We start from the raw sequence: 25,328 nt of genomic DNA, 5'->3' as shown, positions 1-25,328 counted from the left end.
CAAAGCAGGGAGGAAGGGCTTATCTGCCACCAAGCAGCATGTGCATTAAGTGTTTGATTGCACTTCTCATACCAAGCAGTGTGTATTTGTGAGTAAGTGTCTTTCCGTTTTCATTTGTCTGCCTCCCAGTGTATGTGCTGTGCACACGCTCTGTGCCCCTAGTGAAAATAAAATCCATGGATTTGTGGGATGTCGTCGTGACGGTAATGCCTGTATATATATGCCTGTGCGCTCACATCATATTGCGTATTGTATAGAGAATACTTAAACAGGCCCATTACTCACTGTCTTAAAACCAATACTTCTGTCAAGTGTCACCATGGAAACAAAAGACCATGCTGCTGATAATAATCAATGAATATGTTGTCTCGTAAGAGGTTTGATTTTCCAATGTTTATTTGAATGTTCACCACACCCCAGATTCCAGACATTCTTCTGAAAGTCATTTCCTGGTAAAATAGTGCTCAGTTCTCCACTGGCAACTGCTGAATATATTAAATATCTCTGTGCATATTTTTAAGATAATAGTAACATATTTTTTTTCCTAAATAACCCAAATGAAGCTGAACATACTGGGTCATGTGCTGTCACATTAACTTGCAGCTCCTACTGGGTAAGTCTCAGTATTGTTTTACAAATTCTGCAAGTTTTACAGTGAATTAGCACCAATTATGCTGACAGGGACAGTTTGTTGGCATGATTCTTTTAATATCCTCGCTTGTCACTTTTGGTTAGGAGGACAGTAACTGCAGTGCTTATTTAGGTCTTGAACTACCGTGTCTGGCCTTAAATGCTAACAAAATTACTATATTAGATTCATGGATCTTCTCTAGTTCAGCAAAATTCCATGCATGCAAACAATGTAAAACCAGATACTTGAAATCTGAAATGCAGGTTTACAGTATGTAATGAGAAGTGGATCTGTAATGGTGCACAAAATTCACAGTTAGCTTTGGTATGTTGGGTACAACGAAGAAAACAAACAATAAATTAATTTATTTTTAAAAAGCATTAACATGGATCTAAAATTAGCATTAACATTTATAAAAGAAATAAGCCAGTTAAACATTTGCATAGAGACAGTTAGGTAAATCGAAAGGGAAACAAAAGCAACATCAGTATTGCTCAAACTTTAGTTTATTACAAAACTATGTGCACTCACATGAACACTTTAGTGGGCCTCAACCACTTTGGTGTCTATGATTGTCACACATAGGCCTAACGTGTATGTACATGTTGGTTATTGTTTTGGCCCAGTCTGTGGCCACACTAAGGACTTGTACCTCAGTCTGTTATAGCCTACCTCTAATAATAGATACACTTGGGTGATGCTGTTGAAATCGAGTTAGTGTTTGAGATGTAGAGTTCTCCTGAGGCTCACATTACCCGATTTAGGCTGAACAGTGTTGATACACACTTTTCACCTGATACAATACTCTTCAAGATAACCGACGAGCATGATTTAGCTAACAGACATCAACTGATTTATTTTCTTTTTGGAACTTGCACTTAAGAACTTTTAAGTATTTATTAAATGAATAAGAATGTACATTTTGGGTTAAAAAGGTTTCATCAAAATAAAACAAGTCCTGACCAAACATCCTTAAACTAAGTCTGAGACTAATCTGTGAACCAGTAACAGTCAGACAGTTCTGTACTTTTGTCAGTGAGTAGTGACATTGACACTTACTAATTACTAAGTGTGGACAGCCGGTGAGTCTGAAAAGTGAAGCCGATGCGGAAGTCCCTTAAATCTGCATTCTTTCCAATGAGGGTAACTCCACTGGTTGTAAAAAAAAGTCTTAATTGTAAAATGACCCTACTTCTCATTTCATTTATTGCCTCAGTAATAGTATTTTCCTAACGAGTTTATGGTCTCGGGTTCACAGTCAGCTCCACCCCTCGTTCTTCCCCAGCCCTGCCCCATTGTCCAAATATGGTCACTTCTGGCTCCAAAAAAAACAAGTTTGGCAACCCCCAATAATGCCAAACTCACGGCGTCAAAACAGTAGTCCACAAACCAATAGGTCTACGGATACGGATACACTTCAGGACTTTTTAAGTGCTGCAGGCAGTCAGTCACTGGGGTTAAGCTAACATTAGCTGTTTAACCAGAATGTCTTGTCCGTTTCTACTTTTGTTAAATATGTGATGAACAGCCCTCACTAAAACACAACAGAAGTGCTGCATGTCATGTCTGTGTTTACCATAGAATCAAATTAATAGTTGTTATCTTTTAATACTGAATATTTAACTAAATCCAGCAGAGACACTTTAATTGTTCTGCCTTTTGTTTGAACCTTTTGACTTTCCTGTTGCTTCTTAATAGCAGATTTTTGCTTTTTAACTGTTACTATTATGGGTCCTAAAAATCAGTTAGGAGCATGGACTCTCTAGCCTCAGAGTCTGCATGTGTGTGTTTTATGTGGGTGTGTGTGTGTGTGTGTGTGTGTGTGTGTGTGTGTGTGTGTGTGTGTGTGTGTGTGTGTGTGTGTTTTATGTGGGAGTGTGTGTGTGTGTGTGTGTGTGTGTGTGTGTGTGTGTGTGTGTGTGTGTGTGTGTGTGTGTGTGTGTGCATGGCTGCAGGCTTGGTGACCCTAGCAGCAGCACTGACCTGTTGCTGCTAATGGCTTTGCATATAATAGCCTGGAAGAAGTGTATAGTTACTTCTGTTGCACGCTGATTTCCTGCAAGGGGTTTACACACATGCACGCACACACACACACACACACCCGAACACACCAATTGCTGTCCACAGAGACGTGCAGGCTGCTGATGGTTAGGTCTGGATATAGTTATTGCTATCTCGGCCTTCCGGTCACTTATTACTGTGTTGTGGAACGAGGTCTGCGCAGACTCACAGTGTGTAGCAAGGTGTGTGTGAGAGTAAACGTATATAAGTAGGCCGTGAGCAGGTCGTTTCAACTACTGAAAGGATTTCATTTTAATGAGCATCCGTGTCTGGCACAAGCTTTACAATAAAGGCTGTGCTGAATTATTGTACAGAGAATCACCAGCCCCATGCTGAATTTCCAGCTGTGGTAAAACATTACAAATTGGGAATTGAGATGAAAAAGTAGAGGGGAGATCAATAAAGAAGAACCAGTTAACAAAAGGGAGGATTTATGATGTTATTAACAGGAAGAAAAAAAAGGAGTGAAAACATAGATGCAATACCAGAGAGAACAACAGAAAGGAGGTCAAGACTGTGATGGCTGCCGGTTTGAATTAGACGAGACAGACGGACTGAAGCTCTTTGACATAAAGACAGTTTCTCTTTAGAGTGCCTGAGGTGTGAGTACGTCATATTCAACCAAAAGCGTGTTTCTTCACACAACTTGTGAAAGCAACCCTTCGCTATATGTGTCACTGTAACACTATGGTGCCTGTAGGTTATTTTCACAGATATGTTTGACAATATGAGAACAAAGTGAGTGTTCTCTCTCACCATGTCAACACTTCAGCCACTACAGCCAACCACAACAGAGGTCTGCCTCCACTAGTCCGCTGTATTCTGCTGATGAGCACAGCTGTGAGTGACAATGGACTGTGAGGTAGAAGACGCAAGAAGCAACACATCGACTGCATCTATTAATGAGACTCAGTTGCAGTCGCAAAAAGGTATTTACTCAAAATTATTTTTTATTATAGTATTTTAAGAGTACAGTACTTTTTCTTTCAGCTGGAAGCTTAAGTGATTCTCTATTGGTTGGATATTTTCAGACTACTGGGGCTGATAAAATCAGAGAACAACATGCCATTTCATCAAGCTAAAAAAAAAACTTGTTAGTTCCTGAAATGGAGACATTTGCGCAAGAACTTGACTCATATGTGAAGACATTCACGTCTCATATTTTGAAAGTCCTAGGCTATAACAAGACCAAGAGTGTAAAGGTACAGGCTATGTTTACTTTGTTTAAAACTATGGCAAATTGGCACCCGGTTAGCTCAGTGGGTAGAGCTGGCGACCCATGTACAGAGTCTCAGTCCTTGCTGCAGCGGCCCCCACCTGCAGCCCTTTGCTGCGTGTCATCCCCTCCCTCTCTGCCCCCCCCTCCTGTCTGTCTTCAGCTGTCCTATCAAAAAAAAGGCAATAAAAGCCAAAAAAAAAAAAACAACTTTAAAAACAATGGCGAATTGACACTAAAAACAAGAAGTACAGCTGAGACAGATGGGAATGTTATTGTAGACAGTCATAACCCAAAGTATTGGACAAATCCGAAAGGTGAGGGGAACACCAAAGTTATTACATTTCATCCTGAGGGGAACATGAATGTCTGCATGCATGGCAATCTACTCAAATGTCAACCTCATGGTGGCGCTAGAGGAAAGGTCAGGGATCAACTCAGTAGGATTCATCCACTTGGACCCATGAATGTCTGTAGAATCTAGAATAACTAGATTGCTAACATTATCTAACTTAAGATGTGGCTTTATGTTGCTTTTATCTTTTAACATCTTCAAAATGTGGTTGTCTTTTAAACATAGATAAGCCTAGAACATTGCATGTCTAAGCACAGGAAAGGAGAAAGTTGAGCGAGGTTCTGACCGTGGTTTGCTCGACTGTTACAGAGCAAAAAGGGACAGGACTTAGAAAGGGCCAATTGGCCTTGAAGTCTTTTAACTTAACTTAGACTTGCCCTAAAGGACTTGAGTCTTGCTTTGATAAGACTTAGATTTGACTCAGAGTTGCCCCAAAGGACCTTTTAGACAGCTCTGGCTTTCATAACATGGCTTCAGATTGGACATTTTTTGCTCTTTTTGTAAATATTTCTCCATGTCCCTCCTCCTGGGAGCGTGTAACCACTGATTTGGTTGTCATGGGAAAAGAGTGGGTGGCCTTTATTCCCACTTCTCCCACTACCTCCAACCTACATGGTGCTACTCAGAGTGAACCCTGGGAAAAAAAGGAGATCAAAGCGAGAGACACTCTGATGATGAGTGAGATTCTATAAACCTTTACTTTAAGCTTCTACTTTATAACACACAGATCAATTCTTCATTATCGCGCTCTCTCACCAGCTGCCTTGCCTTCTTGTGTCACCCCCTCCTCTCTCTTCCTGGAGGGGGTTGTTTTGTGTCATGCTCAGCAGCACCTATATCTGCTATAGCCACCAGCAGCAGCAGCAGCAGCAGCAGCAGCGGCGGCAGGGACAGCAGATGAGTACGGCCATTGGCTTCTTCCCCCTCTCACTGGCCCTCCCCTCATCCAACACAATGGGACTGATTGTCCATGCGACACACACTCACACACAGAGGGGGCTTTACTCTGGGGCTGAGTGTCGCTTCCTCCACCCCCCCCCGCCATATGCCCCAGCTCCACTGGAATGTGATTATCTTCACTAGCCATAGAGGGGAATGAGGAAAGGGTAAAAGAGGAGAGAAGCATCAGAGAAGGCGAGACGGGAGGTTGAGTGAAAGGGCGAGTCAGTCTGTCACTGAGCGTGCGAGAGTGTGTGTGTGTGTCTGTGTGTGAGAGAGAGAGAGAGAGAGAGCGAGAGAGAGGGAAGGAAGGGAGGATGCAGCCAATGCAGCGAGGCAGCAGTTTAACACGAGCCTGAACCTGCCAGTGCAAGCGACAGAGCGCAGAGAGAGAGAGAGAGAGAGAGAGAGAGGAGGGAGAGGTCTTTTCACTTAGTCCAGCAGTGGATTTTAATTTCTTCACTGGACTCCACCTCGCTGCTCTCACAGGACACAACCTCCACTCAGGTTAGTGCTTCTCTCTTTCTAGACCGGTTCACCAGTCAGCAGCGGAGCGCTGTATCCATCGTGTGCACAATGCAGTTGCGGGGCGTTGGGTTAACAGAGCCGATAGACAAAATGTGGGTGGTTCATGACCACGGAGACTCAGAAACACTGTTTTGCTATTCTAACACACACACAGACACGAGTCGCCTGCTGAGGCTGATGGTTAACAAAGAGGGGAGCACACATCACAAAAGATGAGCCCTGGATCTCACCACAGGATGTTCCTCTGGTGGGTGCTAAGTGTGGTTGTATGTGTGTGTGTGTGTGTGTGTGTGTGTGTGTGTGTGTGTGTGTGAGGGATCTGTGGGTACTCTAAGAGGTGGGAGCTGCACTGGCTGGAGGGGACTATTCATTTTCTTTAAGGCGTTGTTTACTGAGTCTCTCAGCTGCAGGCTGTCTCTAGATATACACTTCAGATCTGCAACTCGCACACACACACACACACACACACCACACAGTGGCTACTGCTGCTGATTTCAGTTAACTCTGTTTGCCATGATTGGCTGTAATCGGCCTCAGCTGTCCACAGTGAGCTGTGGGAAAATATGCAAGTCTCTGTGTGTGTGTGTGTGTTTGTGTGCGTGTGTGTGTATATTGTGGTTTGCTGTTCCTTAACCTACTGCAAAGAAAACTATGATTTTAAGTCACCTTGTCATTACAGCTGTAATACAATCTCTTGATGATAGATGTAATTCTAACTGCTTGTAGTGGCTGCACTACAAGCACCATCAAAGAAGAAAGGCTTTGTAAATATTATTTAGAAAACAATAAATTGTTGCAGTAATGACTTTTTTCATTATTGGACAAATACAAGAGAAAATATGCCTCATGCTTCTTTTCTCTTGGGGCTCAATCTGCCCATCTCCCTGCTGTGTGCACTCACTGTAACTCATTTGACTAGCTATCTCTGCAACTGAAACCATTAACTTTATCTGCAGCAATATATTTTCTGTAGTGCTTCCTTCACTCTCTAAGCCTGGCTTCCCATACGGGCATGCAGTGGCGGTTGTTATCGGATCCTGCTGTTTGTGCTGGCCAACAATTCCGTGGCCCTAATAGTAACAAGGCTCCTTGCTGGGTGTGATCCCAACTGAGGGGCTTCCTCTATGATCAAGGAAGTCCCTGGAATAAATCCAAGGACTCAGGTGGAAACAAAGACTTTCTGTAGATCAAAAATAAATCAGTAAGGGGGGTTTTTGAGGGGAGACATGCTGTTGTCGCTGTAAACGTCAATTCGGTGCTAGGGTTTGGTGCTGCGATGTCAAGATTGAAGGATCTGATTGCTCACTAGACTTATCTGTCCATCACATTAACGACTTTCATCGGAGAAGATCAGCCTTTCAGACATTATTGAATCAAGTGCGAATACGTGAGCCTGGATCGCACTTCTACTCTAAAGATGTTTAAATAAACAGACTGGTGGACATTCTGGCAGATTCGATTTTTACAACATGTCCTATTCATCAGCTCTTTTCCCTCCCATGTCTCCTCTCTCATGTTCTACCTTATGTTATTCTGAATAAAGTGGAAATGCGCTAAATAACTGAGAAACAGAGGTGACGTCTTAGTTCGCGGTATCGCTGCTCAGGGGGAAGGGAACCTGTCATGTAAGCAGCAAGGGCCCAAGAGAGCTTGTTGTTTCTAAAGAGAAGCTAAAAGGAGGAAGGAGTGCTAAGAGCTTCATCGCAATGAATACTAATATACATACTTTACAGTCCGTTCAAATAACTCTTACTTTCTCAAATTATGGCTTGTTCTTGATAGATCTGTGCATTGAGGTGTTTGTGTGCATAGGTGTGAATGTAAATCCCCCATGCCCTGTATCTGGCTCTGTGCTCTGCTCTGTCAGCAGCTGCAGCTTCGTCATCATGGGGATTCATCCTCCTCACCTTCCCTGCCTCCTTTCTCTCCCTTGTACTTCTAGGGTTATTTTCTTGATTTTTTCCCCTTCTCTTCCCTCTTAATGCTACAGTAAAAATGCAGTGTCACTGCCTTCCACAGGCATCACTGGTTGGGTCTGTGGCAGCTGACCGTCTTGTCATTTTGTCCTCTCTGTGTAACAGTGGTTTGTATTTCTGCTGAGACTCCCATGACACAGACCAGAAATGCTGATACTGTTTGACACTTTATTCAACGAGGACATGTCAGATTAAGTGCTGCGTGTGTGTGTGTGTGTGTGTGTGTGTGTGTGTGTGTGTGTGTGTGTGTGTGTGTGTGTGTGTGTGTGAATGCAGCACAGAAAAGCAGGTGACTCAGTTTATGGGTTTATATATTGAGACTCCAGATCCGGTTTAAGAGTTTTGACAAACATGGTGTTAGAAATGAGGAAGAAAAGACACAATTTCAGTTTGAGCTTGATGTGTTAAAGAGGAACTTTATATAATCTTATTGTCTCTCTCTCTCTCTGCCTAACCAGGGCCCCAGCCTTGGCTGCAGGCTTGCATGCAGGCTTGCTTTCTGGATTGCAGGGTTTTCTGTGCATTCCAGCTCTGCTCTGAGAATATGGGCTCCAGTGCCTCCAGTCAGAGGGGCTCATTCATACAGAGCACAATGATCCTGTTTCAGCCACAAGTTTTTACCCACGCTGTTTGATTGGCATTATATTCAGAATCTATTTACTTCATCCATAATGCATGGAGTCCGATCTGCTTCGCATTAATGAATCTGTGTTGCTTACTGTTTCCTCAATGCGCTGGGATCAATAGACGGAGATAAACAAAGAGACTTTTTAAGACAGATCAAAATGAAGAATTCATCGGAAGTATTTTAATTTGAACTGTGATGTTCTGAATTAATTGTTTTCTAAGTTCGCCCCCCTTAGTTACTGTTGCTATGCCTGTCAAGCTTTACATTCATGAACGGCACATATGCACTTCACAATGATAACAGTGGCAGATTTACCTCTCAAAATGACTAGTAATTTTTGACAGAGGTAGACAAAAGCAAGCTTCTTCCATGGGCTTTACAGACTGAAATGACAAATGTCCCCGTTTATCAGTTGTAGCTAACTAGCTAATTAAGCCAAGGTTAGGTCCATGGGTTGTAAACGTAGACTCCAGCTGACTTTTTTAATGTTTTCAGCCGACATGTTTTAAAATAAGAACAAGAGAGATTAAAGATGCGTCCATGTCCCGGATAGAAAGTCAGCATCCAGACCAGCTGATGATCCGTGAAGAAATGAATGAATGTGACATGAATTAAAAACAACTTTGTTATGCAATGCCTAGTAACAGATTTTATATTTTCTTTACTGTTTTTTTTATTTAAACAGTATGATATGTTTCAGTTTTTAATGTTACAAAAGGCTTTGAGGATGAGGACCATAACCAATGTGTTTGGTGAATTTGACATAATCTCAGATAACAAGTTTAGCTGGAGTTGCTGGATTGTACACATCCCCAAATCTAATAAAGAGCAGGACAGTGTTGCTATCCTTACGTTGTTGGTTGTAAGCTGATTAGCTAAACATGCTTGAAAGCACCTGATTTAGGGTGGCAGTAGCTCGGTCTGTAGGGGGACTGGAGGGTCGTCAGTTCCAGTTCAACACAGACCACAGTACTGAGTGTGGACTGCTAGATGGAGAGGTGCCACCTCCTAGCCACTGCTGACGCACTGCCCTTGAGCTATGCATATATAACCCCCTAACTGCTCCCGGAGAGCCACTACATGGCAGCCAATCACTCAATCCATCTCGCCACATTTGCATGTCTATACGCCCTGTGTGTGTGATTGTATTTCAGGGCTTTGTGTGTAAAACATTGAGGGAAAAAAGAGTGTCCTCATCTTTGATCTTCTTCTTCCATAAACATACGGCAGAAATCTTTTCTTGCCTATCTACTGTAATAAGACATCCCCATCCAAACTCAACATGTGTGTTGCTAAGTTAATGTTCCATAACATCACAGTTTCAAAGTTTTCACTGTATTTTCCGTGCAAACAATAAAATACCCGAGGTATAATCATCCCTGCAAATGATTCAGAGTCAAAAGCAGCTTTTGAAATGTTGTCTGCAAAATATCTGTCCACAGCGACCTTTCACAAATGTCATGCGCTGTCACTCCTCCTGTTTACAAGGCCTCTGTTGTGGCTTTAAGCCTCTTATACTCAGTGCATTCAAACATTACCATGTGCATTTCTTTGTTTTCATCATTGGACGGAAAGAGTTGTAGCCAGCACATGAGCAACGCCAACTTACTCATTAGCATCCATTTTTGAGAACTTCTCATGGGGTCTATTTTTGGAGATGAAGCTTTATTTTAAGTTCAGGAAGTCATTTACTTTTGCCGAGCAGATGGAAATTTAAATCTTTATTTTTGTAAATGTTTTGCTTAAAAATGGGTTGCATGGACATTGAATGGAAACATAGCTCGATTGTTGGAAGAAATACCCTCGGGGCTTGTGGCTCTGCAGGGTTCAACTTCACTGAACTAATACAAATATGAGAGTGCAGCTGGTGTGCTTACATTTACTGTAGTTTATTGCTTTTTATGGGCATTTCGGTTTGTTTTGTTTGGTTTTTTGTTCTTTTCACACAAATAGTAATGGTCTTTTATGCTGGAGAGAGGTCACTTTCACCTATCTGCTCTCAATCTCTGAGACATTTCAAATCCATTTGGTTCAGTCTTATCATAAAGAGCATGCTGTGGCTAAGCGCTGTTGTTCATTTATGAACAGACCAGTCTGCTGGGGCCCAGTCAGACGTGGTGATTGGGTGGACAGGCATATTGATTGACACATTTGGGAGCTCCTGCCCAGCAGCTGTGATCTGTTTTCCAAGGTAGACAGGGAGGTCACAAGGACGGGGGCTGGAGGAGGAGATGGAGGGAATAGAAGGAGAAAGAAGGTGATAAAGGAAGAGACAGCAGGCTGGTAGAGAAAAGAAAAGAGGTACTGTGAAAGGCAGGAAGTAAAAGAGATAGAGGACGAGAAAATGACAGCCTGTCGATGTTATCTATACTCTAATTCCAACAATCAATCCCTTTCTCAGTACCCAGTGATCACAGAGAGTCCACAATCTCTACACTGCTGTTTGGATCTCAATTATGCAACTCCAACCACTCTCTTTCACTCTGCTACTAACTCTTTGCACACTTGGCACTAATTCACTTCATTTTCACTTTACCTGCTTGGATCAGTTATAGAACTAAATGTTTTCAGCCATCTGCAGAGCATGTTTGAATATTCGGTTATAGTCATCCTGCTCTGGTTGATGATTATCACTGCAGAGGCAACCAAGAAACATATATCTTCCCTTGCCTTTCTCTCTTTCTTTATGTGTTCACTGAGGTACAGACAGGAAGTGTTTAACAAGGAGGGGCCACGGTTCAGGTTCAGGATTGCAGCACGCATAGTCGCCCACTTGGTCTGCCCTCATTAGACATGGGCCAGAGAGCATGTTCAGATCATGCTAAAAGCTTATCTTCACATGCTGAGGTCTTGTAGGAGGCATGCTGGGAACCAGAGAGTAGATGGAAAGCGTCTGCACATGATGTACGAATTTTATGAGGCCCATGTTTAAGTTAGTGGTATGTGTGGAAGACAATTGTACAGACAATTTTGTAGCTGAAAAGGAAGACTTTCTGGAGGACTCTTAGGTGCATTTGTAAGGAAGACCCACTGTCCACTGCTCAATAAACTACAAACTAATTATATTTGCAGCTAAAACATTACCTTACCACTAGATCAGTGCTTGCCAGCCTTTAAGGTGACTGCTTATTACTAGTTAGTGCCTTAATGTGTGCAAGAACTGTAAGCCTTTTTTAAATGATTTCCAGGTCCTGTTTCCAACGTGTTCAGTACTTCATGAGAAAAATGCAAACGTTTGAACTAATCACTATTTCCATATGAGCAATGGGTGAAATGGCTATATGTGGTGTGAAAGGGAACACTCGTGAGCATCTTTTTATAGCTTGTTTCGGTTTTTCAGATGACGGAATTACTCTCATTAAACTCCTTCCCATCCAAAACAGGCAGCAGATTTAAGCAAAAAAACGATCCACTTTACGCCACCTGCTCAGCACCAAACGGCAGACAGACAAACTTGCTTGTGAGCATTTACCAGCTAAAGAAACAGATATTTCCATTGAGTTGATGGAGACCAAACCAAAGCTAAAAGAGGAGTCAAAGTCAAAGTCAAAGTCAGCTTTAATGTCAATTCTTCACATGCACCAGACATACACGGAATTGAGAGAACGTTTCTCATTCACCCGCGGTGAAACAGATAAAGTGCACAGGCGCAACAGATAAGACAAGACATTTCCTAATACTAAATTTAACATTTTAAACATTCAATTTCACAACAGACAATAACATATAAAATATACAATAATATAAAATATACAATACAATACTTATGGTAGTGGTAGAGTCAATATTGGATTTATTATTTATTTTTGCCGGGTAGGAACCACTATACTAGATCAACATAAATATGAAGTAAATACTTTGTTGATTGGTTTCTCTGTACAAGAATTAATGAGAGAACTGAAATGTTAGATTGAGAGTAAACTACATCTCATGTCTATGTTCAGTCCATGAGCTGGAGACGCTGGTCTCATCTGGTTGCCTTGACCACATAAAGGCTTTGCAAGGCCTTTTAATTTTCACTCTATTATGTTTGTGGCAGAAAACCATAACTCTTTGGTAATTGTCCATTATGAAGGGACTGGAGAGGAGGGAGACAGACGCATCTGGTCTCATTCACTAGCCAATCTCTTCTGTGTCAAGCATGAAGACCTCAGACATGTGCTCTCACACACACACACAAGGACACACACATTATCGCCAGCATGTACCTCAGTGTGATTAAAGGGGTGTGACTTGGCATATTAATACATTCTCCCCTTTCCATTATTTATGAGTTACATTTGAATGGTAGTTATCTCAATCTACGACAGCCATGCAAATGAGGTTACTTTGCATTCTTGTCTCCTTAAGGACAGAAATGGTATTTTTCTATATAGTTAATAGTATCTATTTCTCATCATTATGGGATGATAAGGGTAGATTCCCCAATGTGATTTAAGTTTTTTAATTTCAGAATCTCTTTGTGTAACTTCCATCTCTGCTGCAGTATATCAGGGCTGATATTAGGTTAAAATTGGGATTTTGGGGGGGGGGTTGTACTGTCAAATTTGTGTTATACGGTTAGTGTGTGAGAAAATACAGTTCGGATGCACTGGCACAGGAGCACAAAGTAGGCAAAAAAAGATAATGCAGTCATCATAGTAGAAAGTGTGTTTAATAATGGGTTGTCAGACTGTTTGGCAGGACTGCAGATGGTTAAATATTAACTGTTATGGCTGGTTAATTTTCATCTTTCTCACTTCTCCGTCCACACGTTCCTCTCCCGCCTTCCTCCACTTTTCCTCACCAGTGATTTACAGTGTTTCCACCCCTCCTTTGGTTTTTCTCCTATTCCCACTTTTCCTCCTACCATGGGGTGACTTTGTCCTTGAGTGCTGGCCAACCCTCAAAGCATTATCATGGAAATAGTTAAAAGTGACCGTGAATCAACATCTTGAAGGACGACTTCTCTCTCCTCCCCCCCTCCCTCTCACCCTCCCTCCCGTTCTCACACCTGGTGACTCTGGTTTCCAGGGAACCGGTTTGTACAGTGACGGGGAAGGCACTCCGAGGGTTTGATGGGTAAATACAGACGTGAAGTAACCAGCTGACAGGGAAAACTTGATTCTGAAGGAAGGGACGTAATTTCCTCATAGATGCTGATAAAACCGAGTTAAAGAGACGTTCCGAGATGGATAAACATTGTGTGGTTGACAGGAGGGGGAAAACCAAGCCGTACTGGAGAGAAATGCTCACAGGTACTGTAGACATGTTTTGTTTTGTTAGACAGTCAGGCAGCTTAGAAATATCACAAAAATACAGTTTGGTTTCAGTACAGGAATTCGAGATGAGTTGTCAGTGAACCACTGAGAAAAAACAACTGGAGGAAGTGCTGGTTTCATTACAGAAACCCACACACACATATAGGTGCTACCAGACAAGTGGGTGCAGTCACCTTATAAACATTTTAAATATGCAGGGTATCTGTTGTGGGGAAACCATGTAGGTAATTGCTTCTGACTTGGTGAAAGGTGAATTGAAAAGAGTCTATTTTTAAAGGTCGAGTCACAGACCTTTACTCACAGTTTCAAGTAAATTAAAATAATAGTGAGGATCTGCCAGCTTTGTGCCAGCCTGTGTGACAAGTACCATTATGGTAATATGTACATAAAGATGAATGTAGTTTGGGTTTAAGAAGTTGTCTGCTCACAGTAGAGGTAAAAACCTATTATTCTGATTCTGAGTCAAGTTCATTAAAAGTTTATTATCTGTGTAGAAATTTACTTTGATTTGCTTATTTTGTTTTTTATAGTAGATATTATTTTCTATTAAATTGAAGATTTGTACGGACCACTTCTTCCTAATATAGATGTAAATGTTTAAAGACAAGACACAGAACATATATATATATATTGAAATGCTAAATAGTTTACTAAAACAGCTGTTTGCTGTGGCAGATTTTACTCAAACAGGGGTAAATGATGCGTTTGTTTGGGACTATTTCCAACTGTGGATTAATGCACGTTTTGTGATTATTGAGTATTTACAGCAGCATTATGGTGTATGTAAAGTACTATATCCATTTTAATGAAGAAGCTTGATGTGCTTTAATAGTTTTTGGACAACAATGCAGGTCTAGCAGAGATGAATAAACCCAACAATAAACCAACACCACAGCCCTTGTTGCTACGGAGCAGGTCAATGTAAACAGAGTTGCTATCAGCTGAGAGATGGACCTGTGTGATTGTGTGATAAAAGGTTTGTTTACATGACTTTTCCCCAGTGAAACACTGCGTATACGTACACACACAGAGAGACTCAAGATTTGATAAATGTCACAGCTCATTTCTGTCCTTTATCTGTCAAGGAGAAGTCAGCACTGTGCTTTGGATCAGCCCCTATCGTTACAGCTTTCTATAAATAAACCACCACCCATTAGTAATAGGTATTAGAATCGTGCTGGTGGTGTTTTCTTATATAATACTTAAGGAGAACGCAGTGTTTTCACTGACAGAGCAGATTGGATTGCTGTAAATGTAACTGCTGAATTTGATTTTTATTTGCCTTGACCGCCACCCCTGGAGGATTCGCTGCAGTTTGCCACCTGTGTTGATGCGTGTTTAATTGGTGATGACAAGCAGATAGCCCAAAGATATACGGGAGGTAAATGTAAGAGTTGTCTCTTAGTTGGCAGTTCGTGTTCGATATAAATCTGACATGACGTGACAGGAATCCCTTTATATTCACTTTCAAAATTGCAGTTTTACTGTAACTGACAGCAAAGCTCGTTAAAAACACTGACTAGCTTTCTCAGTTTCCTCGGTTTCTGTTGCAGGCGCAGTCATTTTGCTGTGATTTGTTTTTCGCCGTATGGATGCGTTCAGTTTCCTTCTGAGAATTCAGACCATATCATTGTCTGACCTGTCCACTGTGTGTGTTTATACGTGCAAGTGATTTCCTCCAGTTTCTCTTTTGTTCTGTGGTCAGAGTTAAGGGAATAGGAAAAACAGGAAGTTGACTGACAGGAAGAGGAAGTTAGGGTTCAGTCCAGTAGCTGGTCCAGTAAACTCTCCCCAACATATATCATCATTGAAGGTTTCTCCAACACGCACCCCTCAGAGAGACATTCATCCAACCTTTATATCCTTCTTGGATGTTGTCACTTAGGTTCTGGCAGTGTGTGAGGCATGTATTTTTGTGTTTGCAGACATATTAACACATCCCCCCACTCCAGGAAACAATAGGAGTATAATAACTGTGGTCACAGAGAGTCTGCAGGGGGGGGGTGTCACAGTTGAATTAGTGGGATGTCTCTAAAGAGAAGTGTCTGACATTTATGTAATGCTTTTGATAAGCCGCTTATTTTGTTATATTCTGAATAGGGAACTTATATAACAGATTGGGGTTCAATACTGTAGACACACATATATATATAAATTGTAAGTTTATGTGTGTGTGTGTGTGTGTGTGTGTGTGTGTGTGTGTGTGTGTGTGTGTGTGTGTGTGTGTGGAACAGCAGGCAGGCCTGTCATGAGGAGTCCAGATGGTGGGTGGAGAAAGCCCTCCTTTAATCCCTGAGCCAGGATATTATACCCCCCTTCCCACACATGCACACGCGCGCGCACTAAACACACACACAAAGTAATTTGTACCTCCCCTTGACTGTTTGCACGGCCCCACGCTGAGTTTGTCCACTTTTCTTTTACGTGGCATTATTCACACTCCATTATGTTGTCTCGGTTAAGCACTTCTGTGTTGATATATCCCAAGTGATACTGTGCTAAATATTTGGTACAAATAATAGTTGAATGACAAAAAGCGTGGAAGTAGACTCATAGAATTACCCCGTTGTGCTTTCTTTTTCTTTCTCTTTTGGGATTTCTGAGGGATTGTTTCCTTAAAACTGTATAGCGTGACTGATTTGCAGGTGGTTTTGATTTACTCACTTATTGGGCAGTCACTGAAGATGGTGTGAATTGATGTAAAAAATACGTATTACTGCTGTTGCAGTCCTAGTTAAACATGAGAGAGTCTACAGTAATGCAGCTCTGTGAGGCTGTACTGTACCACAGCAGTTCTTGCCAGTGTTATTGGCAGCATGGTAAAGGACCAGTCTGTGGGATTTAGGGGCCTCTAGTCTTTCAGATTCTTCCTCTTGGGAACATGAACGTCATGATGTGCAGTACATGTCATTGGAATTTCAAATATTTAAAATATTCACTATGAATACGGAAAACATTAAACGAGAATTGAGAAAAATGCTACGATTTAAACATTTATTACTGCAGTTTTTGCTGCTTTGGAATTTCTTGTTGCATATCGACCAACATACTAATGCCGATATATCTGTGATAACCTAATCTCACCTGATTGTATTGTCCTGTTGGTGCTCTGGTCAGGTGCTGCAAAACGTGGTAGTTGAAGAACATTGAGATAAAGACAGTAAAACAGGTTTCTCACTGCAATTTGCGCATTGAGTGAAAAAAAAAAAGTTGAATGAAATCAGCTCAACTTCAATTTGTTGTTGTACAGCTGTTATATTCTTTCATGTGTCACTTGCACGTGTTGCTGCGTGCCAGCAACTTCACTGATCATCCCGCAGCTTTGATGCTTCATAGTAGATCAGACAGAGCATAGGTTTGATTGTGTGTGTCTTTTTAATTGTGTGGGTGTGTGTTTGGAGGGGGCTAATATTTATGTGAGCCCATCATTGTTTTTATGACTGTTGCTATTTTCTCTTTAATCTTTTATGTGCATATTAAACGGCTGTGTTGAAAGAGTGTTAGCTCTCCCCACAGACGATGCCCTACATATCACAGACAGACTAATTAGGGCTTCTATCTCCAAGGGGCGGTATGTTCCTTTTCATTCTCAAAACAAACATACATCTTCTCCTTATCTTGATAAATGCAGCTACCAGAAGAGCGCTCCAAAACTCAAATTGGAATATCTCCAGTTCCGTGAAAGTCCAGCTTATTGTCTCAGCCATAGTAAGGCATGCTTCCTCCTGCCTCTTCTTGCTCCATTCCTCATTTTCATATTGGGGCTCCTCTTAAATAAAACATGGGGTTGCCTGAAACAGCTTGAAGCTCCAGTGTCAGATGTGGGTTGAGTATTAAAATATCATCCTCTTCCATAGTTTGCTCCTATTTCTTTTTATAGTGAATCCTGTGTTTTGTTGTTGCAGAGAAGAAAGACAAAACTGGCTGCTTCCGGGCCAAGAACGCTGATGAGGAGGCCTGCGTGGCGGTGAAAATCGAACACTCCAGAGGTGAGCTGCATCTCTTTTTTTTCTGCTTGTTTGATCCTTTTCTTTTAAATGCAGCTGATGGTTTTGTCACACCAAGCTGCTCTGGGCAGTGTCAATTAATAAGTGTACAGTTATTCACAGCTCACTTATGTTTGGATGTGAAGAGGCTGTTCATTTGCTGTGGTTTCCTGTCTGTCTGTATTTGCGCTGGTGTTGATGCAGTTCTATTTTTTTTTATGACTCCTCTTGAGATGTGTGGGAGGTATAGCGCTGAGCCAAATTAAAATGCAAAGCTTTGTTAGTCGTCAGTCACCACCTCTGATTCACAGCAGGAGGGCTGCACATGTTTGCATTTGAAATCAATATCACGCCGAGAGTTTCAAGCCTTTCAGCCATTTCTAAACTTCACCATGTCTAGTGAGATCTTCTTCTACTTTTTTTTTTTTTTAAAGCAAATTGCTTGCAGTGAAGTAAACTTTTAGGCAAGGTTGATATGCAGAAAAGGGGATGATGCTTTGAAAGGAACTATGAACACTCCCTGCTGCTCATGGCTGTGGAGGGGTGTGAAAAAGGCTGCTGGTCTCTGTTCTATTTTTGTTTCAATTCAAACTTGTGGTGTGTGTGTGTGTGTGTGTGTGTGTGTGTGTGTGTGTGTGTGTGTGTGTGTGTGTGTGTGTGTGTGTGTGCGTGTGTGTGGCTCACAGTCTGTGTCACTGTGATGAATGGGTACATTCCTCCAGCCCCCCAGTGTCTTCCTTCCTTTCACTTTTTCTCATTTTCTCTCCTCTTCATGTATACTGTCTGATTCTCTTTTGTAAATCCCTCTATCCGTTCACCCCTCTTCCATCTGGCTTTTCATCTGTCCATCTTCTGTGTTTTTGTCTATTTTCCTCATGCCCACGCTCGTCCTTCCTTCCTGCCTATTTCATCGTATTTTTCCCCAGCACTGCTGAAGCTTTTTTCTCACCTTTTGCCTTTAACTCATCATCTGCACCCTGTAAAATAAACACCGTTGTGTCCAGTTCCCTCTCCAGTTCCCTCATTTACCCCTGTCTCTCTCCTCCCCACACTTTGTCCTCTTTTTCATCACAACCCCCGACACTTTTGTGCCTCCCGGCGCCTCCTGTTTCAGAGCAGACTGGGGTTCTAATCTCACGCTGGCCCTTGGATTAGGGGATGAGGCAGGGTTAATCTGAAGAAAGTCTGGGTAGTTGAACAGAAACAGCTAATCCGCCATTCCTTGTGGTTATCTGTCACCCTGTCTGTCACATAAACACGTTCCAGGGTAGAGCCAGACTTGTAACTACACACCCTCTAATCTCACTGAGTGATATAGGCCACCAGAAATGGTTAGAAACTGGGTTTTGTGTATGTTTGTGTTTCCATTAGTCTATGTGTTGCTTGTGTGTGACTATGTAAAGAAGGTGAGCAGCAGCACTTATAGTGTCAGTTTGTCTCAGTGTTTTGCATGTGCCTCTGAAAGTATTTTTTCCACGTTTATTGTGTGGGCAAAGCATTTCATTTACATGTCAGAATTCTGCAGAAACCTTATTTTACTGTGTTCGACAACTGAAATATATAGACACTGAAACATGAAAATATACAAAGAAAAGGCTAACATTTTGTGCGTCTACCTGCAACTAGGTAACCTGGTTTTCTCATCTATTGGCAGTAACCTAATTTCTAAACCGAAAGGCTTAATTGAGATTCAAGGAACCAGGTTAACACTGCTGGGGAAACCTGACTTCTTTTTGCCATGTATGCATTTCGACATTTGTGCACATGTGCACGATGAAGATTTCAGACAGGAAAAGTATTGCTGTTACAGCGGAACAGAGGGAGGGAAGGAGAAGGTGAAATAGATAAATCCAAAGTCCCACTAAAATAAATGAGTCTAAATAAGCCACATCTGCAGATAAACTGTTTCACAATTCAGCAGAGAACATGTCCTTTTATTAAGCCAGCTGTTCAACCTAGGGGTCGCCAAAACTTCACAGGGGGTGGGTCGCGAGGCCTTCTTTATTTTAAGGCGTGCTAGAAAAGCCTATTTCGTATGTATGATTGTTAAAAATGATTTAAAAGAAAACAGTACAGACATTGAATTGCAGAAAAAAAAAAATGATAATCTGATATTAATAATCACTATTTGGGTTAATTGTATAGTTTTGAATATAATATGAAATATCCATAAAATATGTCACTTAGTCAAGGGTCATCAGGGGAGAGAAAAGGGGTCCCTTAAAGAAAAGGTTAGGAACTACTGCATTAAGCCATCAGTTTAAAGTTCAACCTCAGAAATAGCTCAGGATTCAGCATCAAATATCCCCAAAATATGAGGGCATAAATATGAAAACTGCATTACTGACATATACATTACTGCATGCAAATGTGGGTTTTAATAGTAACCAGGTGCCTGTAAACACATTTCCTTTATTTCCAGTATGTGTATCACTCACAGGTCAGGTGTCACCGGCAACATCTCTGATGACACCACCAATGTCTCCTGTCGGTCTCATGTGAGACCCTGCCAGCTGTAAGGCTGCAGAGGTTGGCTGCATGTTCACGGCTTGCACCACTGAGATGTGAGCATCAGAGTGCGGTCTTAGTTACTATTGCACAGTTAGTCAGGTTTTTTTTTAAACAGATGTTTGCCTCATATCTCCTAAATGTTTGAGAATTTAATTATGAACTGAGTGTTAGTCAAGCTAATTGGGAAATAATTTAGTGAGTGGAATTTCTACTGGTCATACTGGCTTACTGGGAGAGCAACTAATGCCTGTCATTCCTTCTAATCCTGCCCTGCCGACACATAAGGCATGCCAGTGAGCATGCAGTTTGACAATGTGTGCCCTGTGTCTGTGAATATGTATATGCAAAATAAGCACACATGCATACCTTTCATATATTGACATGTGGCAAGACGACAAGCTCTATGCGTGATTCAAATTAAGGCTTCCTTTGTTGGTTTTTCTTTTCGCAACCATGTGATGGCTCAAAGTTGATATATAACAATGTAGATAAGCAATTACTCAAAAAGGCAAACAGCTCAGCGCAGAGGATAGATACAGGACATGGAGAAGCTTGATTCGCAGTTCCCTGTGCTGACTTCTGCAAAAGGTACATCTTGTTTATGGAAATAAGCATTCTGCTCTTGGGATCTCTGTTTCATTTTCATATCTAATCTAGATTTAAACTCACTAACTTGTTGTTAGTGGATTTTACCAGATGATACTTTTCACTTGTTTGTGTCAACTCACTCAGTTTTTTAACTGGTTTAACTGGTGTCTTGTTTTTCCGTCTTAAATATTTGCACAAAAATGTGCCTGAGGCGGAGAAACTGACGGGATGGTGGTTTGCAATAATAGATTATAGACTTTGGGCTTCATTTAGATTTTAGCAGGCAGATGAGAGAAGTGGCTGCTTTACTGTGGTGTATGTTAATCATTGATCAGACTAACTGAAGGATGACAGGCGTAAATAGAACGAGAAGTGTAGTGGCTGTTACACAAGCGGGTCCTGGTCCTGTTTCAATGGTCTCGGAAATAGGCTTTAGTTGTTTGCTTCTTTTATGATGGTTAAACCAAACGAGCTGAAGCTGCAGAGCATTTTAATCATGTTGTACCTGCAAGGGCTGTGTACATACCTCTGAATTTGAATCCAAATTTCGTAATTCCCCGATTGATTTAGTCTGGTTTATTTCCATGTTAATCAAGAGAGGAATCTTGTTTTTGCAGGAATATGTAACTGGACTCTCAGTGGTGCTGTTTATACCTTTTACAGTCTGAATGTGCAGATCCTGTGCACTCAGAGTTGTGTGTTGTGAACCTCTGGATACTGGTGTGTACACCCTGCCTGTGTACTTGTTAAAAGCCACTTAAATAGGGGGTGTGAGCGAGAGTGAAGGAGGAGTCTCGTGCTGCTGTGGAACTGTGAGCTGTGAGCTGAGTCACTCAGTGGCAGCACTGCCTGGGAAGATTGCAAGGAACCTAAACTCTTCTGGGACAAACACACTCTCTCACACACAGCATGGTCCCTCGCTAGGGATACACTGTTTTCCTGACTGTCTCAAACAGGGTGAGTTCATTCACTGGGGTTTTGAATTTAACATAATGTTTTGTTTTGACTCTCTGTTAGATTCCTCTTAGATTTGCTTCTCTTTTTTCACTTCTTGTTAGGTGTATCTTTTAATCTTTGATTGTAGATCACCCTCCGCAGAACACACAGTCGCACTTGATAATGACTCGAACAAGTTCGCAGGCTGACCTGCTCTTTTTTCTGTTGATTTATGAGAATGTTGTAATGTTTACACTCTTAACACTGGCTGAGCCTTTGATATAATACATTGCATATATATGCAGTACACAGGCTCAGACAGATCACTGCACACCGTAGTTGCTTCCCTTTTGTATATCAACCAACTTGTAAGCTGATCTAGATGCGTGAAGGATTTTTGACCAGCTATTCTGTTTGCTTCAACTAATTTTTCCTGACGTTGCTGTTGCTGAATAGAAGCCACCCAAACGAGCTTTAATATTCCAACTCATTTACATAGAAGAAGCAGAATTTGTAAAAAAGTCCACTCAGACATTCCTTCTGATATTAATGTTGTGCCTGTGGGGCCACGAGCAGAGACAAAGCTTTAGATTCAAGCCGTGTCAGACACTCCTCTTTCTGGAGTGTTGAGCTGCTGTCAGGGTGGGGACACTGGGCCACACAGACAGGTGTGCCTTTTGTCTTTTTTCACCTGAAGCTCTCACACTGAAGTATTGGCACACATTCTGACAGCGGGAGTTAGGGAGGAGGGAGAGAAAGAGTGAGACGAGGGACACCAAGAAGACAGGTCCAGCAGGCCTACTGTCAGGTTACAGCGCTTTCGGGAAGGTGGTGATGTCATGAGAACATGGTAGAAAGGCCTTGGTAGTTCACTTAATTGTGTTTGACGCAGAGGCTGAGTGGAGATTAACCGACTGACACACCTGCCCGCCTGCACAGGGTTATAGGGTGAAGATTGGGGCATGAAGGCTGCAGTAAGTTTCTGTGATTAAAGGACAAGAACGCATCTTTGCTGCAGACTTTTGTCTTATGGTGCATTGTTGAAAAGGTCATAGAGTCCACTTTCAGCTATGCTAGTGGCGTGGCTCTAAGGATGGCAACCTTTGACCACTTTGTTCCAGACTGAAATATCTCAACAACTATAACTTGCCATAAATTGTCGTGGAGACCTTCATGATCCCCTGACTACGAGTTTGGATTAGATTTGCACTGCAGACACAAGTGGCCCAAATCAAATCACATCTGTTTTTCATGACGATGTAAATGGCACCAACTTCATGGAATCTGATCTTTTCAGTCCCGATTGGCCACTTCCATATGTGATTTGAATCAGACACAGGTGAATTTCTACAATGTGACCTGAGTATGAACAGTTGTATCAGAATTCATGCTACTTATAAGTCACTCTAGATCTACCTTTGTCATGTGAGTCACTTTAGGACCTGTTCACACGAATCAGACAAGAATCTAAACAGCCAAACAAAAAATAAATTTTAAAAAATCAGATCTGAGCACTATGGTTTGCAGTGAACGTAGCCTTATCCTTATTAGATTGCTGCAGGATGTATTGGGGTGACATTTTTTATTATGTATGCACACAAATTAGACATTTTTTCCCTTCAAATTACTTAAATGTGCCTTCAAATAACTTTATCTAAATCAGGCTAATTGATTAGATTTTGAACAGTGGGTGTAAAAAACAGAAGAAAGTCATTTCATCTTCTTGGGATCATAATTGTACAAAATGTAATGGAAACCCATCCACTAGTTATTTTGCTTAAGCCCAAAGTATTTGACCAACAAACCAACTGACATGGCATCCCTGGAACCAAACTATTTTAGGCACAATTTGGGATGATTCTCTATTTTCAGACACTGTTTGTTTCTTTGTTGCAGAGAAAGATATTTGTGTCGGAGTGATACATTCCTTCAGCCGTCTTTGCTTGCTTGCAGTAAACTCTTTCCTCTGCTGCTGTGATGTGGCAGAGCTGCAAGGTTGTGAATGGGGGGTGGGGTTGGGGGGGTCTTTAATGCTGTGTTACCACAACAATGTTGACCCCACACACACACACACACACACACGCACACAAATGAGCGCAGGTTAACCTTACAAAGATTAATTCTGTCTGAAAAACAAGCTGGATCTGGTCTGATGTTTTTGCAGAGATTTTACACAGCTCTGTCCTTTTGATAGACTCACACACGGAGGGAGGACGCTGTTCATGATTTTAGAAACGTGTATATTTGTAAAAGACGCTGAGTGCTTTTGCGAACCAGCACAAGTTGTTCTTTCTCATCTGCACTGCTCCTGACACCTAACCCTGACTAGGGCACTTCTCATAGTCTCACACTCGCTGTGCTGTTTTGGATTTATTGAGATAGAAGCAGATGCCTTCAGGCTCAGTCCACTCTGCGGTGAAATAAATTTAGCATCTTCCGAAGGTAACGGGCTAGTTGCCATGGCAGCAAGTCTCACCATCCTCCAACAGGGACAGAGGCAAAGGTCGTGTCTCAGTTTCACTTGTCAACTCTTCACTTCTAGTTTGCAGCAGCACTCCAGCAGTGTTTCGGTTTCTATGAAAAACATTTTACTTAAGTAGAGGAAATGCTGTCATACCATCAGTTAGGATATTAGGGTATTAAGTGACATCACATATGGTGATTAAAAACTCACATAGCTGAGTTCTTGTGAAGCAGAAGTTCCTCTTTTTTTATGTATCATCCACATCAACAAGTCTGCAGACAACAGGGCTCCTTTCCCCATCAAGCAGATGAAGGAGGAGAATAAAAAGTTTTTGTGCAGGGTGGCGGCTAGCTGCTACTAATTTACTGTACAAGGCGGTCTGTCACTTGTGCCAAGACAGCTTTAATGAGAAGATGCCAGAATTTGTGTGTTACCAGGGACAGCAATTCCTGCCAAGCACGCCGGTTCTGAGAAAGGAAGTAGAGTTTGTCCTATTTTTACTGTGACAGAACTGGCTGTGCTTCATTGTCCCAATGGTTCATATAAGAGAAAGATAGTAGTAGAGGTAGAGAAGATAGTTGATCTAATCCAAACTCAAAATCTTTCTCTACGCAACTGACAGTTTCATCAGTATGCAGGTCCAAGCTTAATACATATGCATTTCCAGACTTATCTACATATATCTCTATTCACATCTCTATTTTCTAATCTTGAGCAGTAACACTTAAAATGCCTGCACAACTTGCTTGGGTTCATGTGAAAGCACCCAGCACAGATGTGATTTAAAGCCGAGGGATGTGTTTGACTCAGTTAATAACAAGCCTAGGAGACAGAGCCAGGCTGTGGAGAGTGGACCCCCTGCAATCTTCCAGGATAACTGCAGTATGTGGAGCACAATCTGCAGGCGGAGACTTCACTTTTAGCCATACATGTACAACATGGTGCATAGCTTGTTGCTGGAGGTTTTTTTCTTTCTTTTTACTCCCTCTTAATGTGGCCACGAAGGGAAGCCAAACACGTAATCGAGAGAAATTCCTGAGGCTGCCTTCAGAATTGATTGGTAATTTGCAGGGGCCGTTTTTAGAAAGTCTGCTCTCCCAAACGCAGCGTGGGACCGTTTCCAGTCGGACAGTTGCTAAAGATGTTGTCTTTAATTACGGTCAGGCTGTAAAAATAGAAACTGTCACTATATGATTCTGTGGTTGTTGTTTTCTCTTTCTGTTTCTGGATTGGCAAGATAAAGATCAC

The 25,328-nt window shown here is 41.8% G+C and overlaps 1 protein-coding gene across 5 annotated transcripts in view; it reads left to right on the top strand.

Moving 5' to 3' along the window:
- Window positions 1-25,328, top strand: part of fgd4a (FYVE, RhoGEF and PH domain containing 4a) — a 53,162-nt gene that overhangs the window by 12,563 nt on the left and 15,271 nt on the right. For 3 of the 5 annotated variants that reach the window (XM_051382868.1, XM_051382872.1, XM_051382870.1), the window contains exon 2: window positions 17,501-17,584. In XM_051382868.1, coding sequence (XP_051238828.1) covers window positions 17,501-17,584 — 84 coding nt within the window. Of the gene's footprint in view, window positions 1-3,309; window positions 3,622-13,382; window positions 13,572-17,500; window positions 17,585-25,328 lie in introns of those variants that run through there. The other 2 variants (XM_051382869.1, XM_051382871.1) reach the window with 2 other exon arrangements.

The sequence above is a fragment of the Dicentrarchus labrax genome, unplaced genomic scaffold (assembly GCF_905237075.1).
Source record: "Dicentrarchus labrax unplaced genomic scaffold, dlabrax2021, whole genome shotgun sequence".
Classification (NCBI taxonomy): domain Eukaryota; kingdom Metazoa; phylum Chordata; class Actinopteri; family Moronidae; genus Dicentrarchus; species Dicentrarchus labrax.
The sequence above is the reverse complement of the archived record's forward strand: the minus strand, read 5'-3'. Positions and strand labels throughout refer to the sequence as shown.